Source organism: Acanthochromis polyacanthus, chromosome 3 (genome assembly GCF_021347895.1).
Source record: "Acanthochromis polyacanthus isolate Apoly-LR-REF ecotype Palm Island chromosome 3, KAUST_Apoly_ChrSc, whole genome shotgun sequence".
Taxonomy (NCBI): domain Eukaryota; kingdom Metazoa; phylum Chordata; class Actinopteri; family Pomacentridae; genus Acanthochromis; species Acanthochromis polyacanthus.
The window spans coordinates 2,723,320-2,730,111 of record NC_067115.1 but is presented as its reverse complement, the minus strand read 5'-3'; the positions used below and the strand labels follow the sequence as shown (position 1 = coordinate 2,730,111).

The window sequence follows — 6,792 nt, the reverse complement described above, 5'->3', positions numbered from 1 at the left end:
AGAAAGGTTTGTTTTAAGGGCAATTAGACTTTCCTTAAAAAACATTTTAAATTCTTTGTACCTCATCTCGAGAATCGTTTTCTTCACACTTATAGCTTTCTCCTTTTCTTCCTGGATGCGTCGCCGCCTGAGACAGTAATAGACAAATCCAAGCACAATGACCATGCCAAACAGACATCCCAGGATGGTCATGATGTAGTGGGTAGTTGTGGATGGATTGGTTCGGTGGTCCTCTGGTCCCATAGCTCGAGTGGTGAAAGACAGACAGGTATGGTTGTAGCGTTGAGATTTGCTTGCAGAAGTCACACAGTAAGTGTAGTTTGTGTGTGGTTTCAGCTTGTCCAAATTTATTGTCTCCTTCTTGCTTCTGAGGGACCTGATGTCTCCAACATAAGTGTGGTTGTACTGGGAGAGGACGTACATCTTACTGTATGGTCGAGGGATCTGCACCACTAGAGAAGCAGTGGAGAGGGAGACTGTTTGAAGATTCATAGAAATCTGATGATTATAGTTGGGGTCAGCAGTAGATGATATGGTTGGCTGGTGATACATGCCTTGATCTAGGTTGTCCAAAACCATACCTGAGCCGTCTGGATCTGGCATCTGGGAGGTCATCCCTGAAATTATCACACCATCACGACAGACAGATAAAAGAATGTAACGAGCATTTCTTCCATGTCCAGACACTGGGCTCAAGAGTGGATAACCAGTCATTTCTGAAGGGGTTTCACACTGGAGGCGGTCATAGGTGTGGGTGACATTATTAAACTCCTCCAGCCAGGTCAGAAAATTGTAGAGCTCACAGCCACAGTGGAACGGGTTTCCTGCAAGTTCACATACCATCAGTCTGCTGAGGACAGTGAAAGTAGACGGGTCAAGACGGGCCAACTTATTTGAAGATAAGTCTAGGCTGCTGAGGTTGGGGCACTCCCAGAAGGCATTGGTGGCAATGACCTCAATGAGGTTGTGTTGCAAGAAGAGGCACTGCATTCGACCCAGACCTCTCAACATGCCCTCAGTCAGGTTGGTCAACTTGTTGTAGCCTAGCTGGAGCACCTAAGACACAAATGGAAAATTGCCCCTTGAAAATTTCAGTTGAATATGACACAAATAAACTAACTGTTAATGGTTTGGGGGGCCTGTTTAGTTTTTGTCCCAGTGATTTCAGAATATAAGCCTGGGTCATTGTATTGTACCAGCGTGCTCAAAAATATTGCAATGCATTCTCGAAACAAAAATTTAGATATTAAATCATTCCAACAAAGTCAATAAAAAATGCAGGACAGGACATTAAAATACACAGTGCATTGGTTTGGGAAATAAATGAGATTTAAATGAAAAAGGCTACACAATTTTTTTAACCACACTTGTATACATTTTGAATAATGTATAAAAACTGATAGAACAACTAAAACATGTTGCAGACCTGTAGGTTGGCCTGCCCAGCAAAGGCTCCATCCTCGATGTAGCTGATCTCGTTCTTGGTTAGATTGAGGTCAGTAAGGTTTGTGAAACGGTACATGGAGATAAAGAGCACCGCCTTAAGTTTGTTCTCATTCAGCCTCAGGTCATGAACCTAAGAGAGACAAGAGAGCAGATGACTTTCAGGTGATGCATTGCAGCCTCTGGCAGTCACAGAGGAAGACCTAAGCTCTTGGCCAAAAATAGCTGCCAAGAGCATATTGCACTTCCTAAATTAGAAGTTTGCTGTCTAATGAATAATTTCGCCAATTACACATTTGATCTAATTTTGCATTTAGTTAATCACAGCATGCTTGCGAGCAGCTGTACATTTATCCTGAGGTATCGAGCAGTCCAGGAGTGGAATGTAGGTGCATAACATTACCACTGGGTAGCTTAATTATATATACACATGTGGACAAAATTGTTGGTACCCCTCAGTTAAAGAAGGAAAAACCCACAATTCTCACTGAAATCACTTGAAACTCACAAAAGTAACAATAAATAAAAATTTATTGAAAATTAAATAATCAAAATCAGCCATCACTTTTGAATTGTTGATTAACATAATTATTTAAAAAAACAAACTAATGAAATAGGGCTGGACAAAAATGATGGTTCCCATAACTTAATATTTTGCTGCACAACCTTTTGAGGCAATCACTGCAATTAAACGATTTCTGTATTTGTCAATGAGCGTTCTGCAGCTGTCAACAGGTATTTTGGCCCACTCCTCATGAGCAAACAGCTCCAGTTGTCTCAGGTTTGATGGGTGTCTTCTCCAAATGGCATGTTTCAGCTCCTTCCACATATGTTCAATGGGATTCAGATGTGGGCTCATAGAAGGCCACTTTAGAATAGTCCAACGCTTTTCTCTCAGCCATTCTTGGGTGTTTTTGGCTGTGTGTTTTGGATGGTTGTCCTGTTGGAAGACCCATGACCTGCGACTGAGACCAAGCTTTCTGACACGAGGCAGCACATTTCTCTCCAGAATGCCTTGATAGTCTTCAGATTTCATCGTACCTTGCACACTTTCAAGACACCCTGTGCCAGATGCAGCAAAGCAGCCCCAAAACATTACTGAGCCTCCTCCATGTTTCACCGTAGGGACAGTGTTCTTTTCTTCGTATGCTTGGTTTTTGAGTCTATGAACATAGAGTTGATGTGCCTTACCAAAAAGCTCCAGTTTGGTCTCATCTGTCCAAAGGACATTCTCCCAGAAGCTTTGTGGCTTGTCAACATGCATTTTTGCAAATTCCAGTCTGGCTTTTTTATGAGTTTTTTTCAGCAGTGGTGTCCTCCTTGGTCGTCTCCCATGAAGTCCACTTTGGCTCAAACAACGACGAATGGTGCGATCTGACACTGATGTACCTTGGCCTTGGAGTTCACCTTTAATTTCTTTGGAGGTTGCTCTGGGCTCTTTGGATACAATTCCAACGATCCTTCTCTTCAATTTGTCATCAATTTTCCTCTTGCGGCCACGTCCAGGGAGGTTGGCTACTGTCCCGTGGGTCTTGAACTTCTGAATAATATGAGCCACTGTTGTCACAGGAACTTCAAGCTGTTTAGAGATGGTCTTATAGCCTTTACCTTTAAGATGTTTGTCTATCATTTTTTTTCGGATGTCCTGGGACAATTCTCTCCTTCGCTTTCTGTTGTCCATGTTCAGTGTGGTACACACCTTTTCACCAAACAGCAGGGTGACTACTTGTCTCCCTTTAAATAGGCAGACTGACTGATTATGAGTTTGGAAACACCTGTGATGTCAATTAAATGACACACCTGAGTTAATCATGTCACTCTGGTCAAATAGTTTTCAATCTTTTATAGAGGTACCATCATTTTTGTCCAGGCCTGTTTCATTAGTTTGTTTTTTTAAATAATTATGTTAATGAACAATTCAAAAGTGATGGCTGTTTTTGATTATTTAATTTTCAATGAATTTTTATTTATTGTTACTTTTGTGAGTTTCAAGTGATTTCAGTGAGAATTGTGGGTTTTTCCTTCTTTAACTGAGGGGTACCAACAATTTTGTCCACGTGTGTAATTACGTCAACTTTTCTTGTTTTAATCATTTACATTGCAAATTGCAGATGGTTATGTTAACTGAAACGCTTGGCTCTTAGAGTTTAAAAAGTCAATAATTCATTTGTAGGGTATACTTTAGCCCTAAGTTTGTTCTCGTTCGATACAGATGCTGTTTTTTAGACATAGCTGACTGAGCCAGCAATTCATACTTAGGTAGCCAAGGGTTCTCAAAACAATGCACCCCTTTTAAATCACTAACTTAACCGACCTAATCCAGTTATTTTAATTAATTGCTTTAATACTGTCATCACAGAACAATCTAGCCGTTATTGCTGTTTATGTCTTCAGCCCATAAACATATAATCACAACCTTGTCAATGACACAATGTATACCAGAAGCACTACACTGAGTCATGTTAAAATTCTCCGGCAATTTTGCAAAAGTCCCTGTCCCAATTACTGACAAGCTTTTTAGCTGACACTGTCACAGCTCAGGATGCATGGAGGAATATGGTTTAATAGAGCTGTCTGTGGTGGTATAAAAGGTCTACCCATAAATAAACTTATACTGACCGTGCTGTTGATATGCTGGGGGATGGTCTCATATGGAGGCTGGTTCTGACTGCAGATAGCCAGCCAAACGTAGCCTTTATCCCCCTCTATCAGCCAGCAGTCTCCTTTCACCATACCAGGCAGGCGGAGGAGCAACAGTGCAGGAAGCAGGAGGGAGATACACAAGGAGGGAGACAGGGAGGACAAACAGAGTCTGCTGGCCATGGTTTGGATTAGGAGCGCTTGAGGTTCCCTCAGTAGAAAGGAGGAAAAAAGAAAGGAGCTGAAGGGAGGAAGGTGAAGAGCAACAGTTCAAATTCAATGCTGGAAAGGCTGCAGGTGAGGGGCAAGCAGGCCAAATCTAAGAAGAGAGAAAGGTGAACAGAAGGGCTTCGTCTCTGCAATTAGAGCTGAGCTTGCAGCATGGCAGCCAGTCCTGTCCCCATTTTAAGTGTTCCACGTCGAATGATTTTGGAAACTGTCACCCCAGCAGCTACTCATGGCCCCCCGACAATCAGACGTCTTGACAACAAAGACGAGGAAGTGCTCTCTCTCAGGGAAAGGTAGAATGCCTGTAGAACACAGAGAAAGAGAGGAAGGGAGGTAGAGTGTTAACATTAAACAGGTATAACAACAAAATGATTAAGAGTAGGCAGAAAATTGCAATACAGTCCACATATATATCCCTAGATGGTTCTGAATTAATAGAACATCAGTCTCATTTCTAAAAGCACTGTAAAATATATGAAAAAATATATATAAAAAGGTATGACTCTAATACCCATGCTACCCAATCCCTTCAAGGTAATGCACCACAGTAATAAATCCATTAACACCCATGATGATTCATTAAGTCTTAATAAAGTCAAGCAAAATATATTTAGACTTTTCAAACGAAACCAGACTTTTCACACCCTGTAATTTTTTCACAGCCTCGAATAAGAAGAAACTGCAGCTCTTCCATTCAGCTATTAGCATATGATGCACCAATAAAAATGCAAATCGCCAACTGTGTGAAAGCCACGCGGCTTCTCCTGTTTTTGTCAATGTTTACAAGGTTTGCCAGCTTGCAGCTGCAGTTGTATTATTTCAACTTTGAGCTATATAATGAAACAATACAAATTTAATAGCTGCAGTTATATAGAGGTGAAAATGGAGAGATGGGCTAAGTGGAAAACAGAGAAGGGCTGGTGTAATTTGCATGTTTTAACAGGATACTAGCTGACATTTAGCTATTTACCTTTCTCAGAGGATTAACCATGGATTAGGCTCTAATCCAGCATAAAATATTATGTATCTCATCACGACAGCACCCACTCTTTTAATTTGTTTCCAAAGTTTTGATTTCCTCCCAGGGACAAATAATCTGGTCGAGACATGAATGACAGTGAATTCACAGTAACGACTGAGAAACAGACACTTCTTCGGTACTCTCTCTCTCTCTCTCTCTCTCTCTCTCTCTCTCTCTCTCTCTCTCTCTCTTTCTCTCATTTCCAAGTGAATCTGCCTTCGTGCTTTTGTGGTTGTCTCAGGCGGATGAAGAGAATTTAACCTGCTGGAAGGAAAAAAGCAATGACACGGTGCAACCCGGGAGTAATGGGAGCCAGCTGTGGATGCCTCTGCTAAAGTGAGCCACACCTAAAAGGCAGTTCTCCTCCTCCTCCTCCTCCTTTTCATCATCTGTCGCTCTGCACATCTCAGTTAGCCTTCTAGTCATCTAATTTCTGTCTTGTCGCACCCCAAACAGCTCTGAGTCCTCGCCTCAAATTATTCCATGAAACCGATATGGACAATTCAATTCCTCCAACGCAGGCCTTCACCTGATTTTGACCCAGCATGGTTGCCATCCTTTCAGCATAAAATATGAAGCACAGCCATTTACAAGTTTACCACAGTGGAACAACAGCATGCATAACCCATTTTCAACAACATAATTATGAAAGTAATTCATTAATCATTTGCTTTCAGCTTTAAAGCAGATCCAGTTCAGTGATTTGCATGCGTATGAATGGTTAGCTCATAGCATTTTATAAAGAAAGGAGGCAAGCAAACTGAAATATTTATCATCCCACAATTTGGACATTGATCATAATGCCATGCTTGCATTGACACAGATTGTCATTCCGCTTCTTTCATCCTGCTTTTGATTTGCTTTGCTCTTTGAAGACACCTCCAGGGCTGATATCACGACGTAGCGCCACAATCCACCATAATCTTGTTGTTTTGTTTTGTTTTTTTGCTAGGCTTTAAGGGAATGTACCAACAAAGTCACTAGGAAACCTTCTGCAATTTAAGAAGATTTTGGAAAGCGCAATAAATTACTGTGTCGTACATGTGATTACCGCTGGGTTGTTTTTCGCCGGCGGGAGCTCATATTTACAGCATATCTGATACAAAATGACTGCCAGTCTGACACGGTATTTATTGTGCTCTAGAAACATGAAAGACAAGTCAGTCAAGACCCACTTGAAAGCTTGGTTGTTTACTGCAGAGTCCAGTCACAACAACTTAGATGAACACAGTGGTTTTTTATTTCTATTGCTGTAATGATCCTGACCAAACTATTCCATTCGATCTCACCATGTGGGTCAGTCTCCCGTCTCTCTCTTTCCCATCTCTGTCTGTATCTGTAATTCTTTTTATCTGACTGCCTGCCTCCTTCTTTGTCCATCCTGTTCTCCTGCCTGCATTGTTTTAAGCCTCCTTATCTCCGCTGCCTTTCAACTAGAAATACAAATGAATATGCTTCAT

General features: G+C 41.4%; 1 protein-coding gene across 2 annotated transcripts in view; it reads right to left on the bottom strand.

Moving 5' to 3' along the window:
* LOC110951183 (protein phosphatase 1 regulatory subunit 29-like) overlaps positions 1 to 6,792 on the bottom strand; it is a 297,756-nt gene that overhangs the window by 25,304 nt on the left and 265,660 nt on the right. For both annotated transcript variants that reach the window (XM_051945089.1, XM_051945090.1), the window contains 3 exons: positions 4,063 to 4,613; positions 1,427 to 1,576; positions 62 to 1,056 (listed from right to left, as the gene is read on the bottom strand). In XM_051945089.1, coding sequence (XP_051801049.1) covers positions 62 to 1,056; positions 1,427 to 1,576; positions 4,063 to 4,266 — 1,349 coding nt within the window. In that variant the 5' untranslated portion in view covers positions 4,267 to 4,613. The remainder of the gene's footprint in view (positions 1 to 61; positions 1,057 to 1,426; positions 1,577 to 4,062; positions 4,614 to 6,792) is intronic.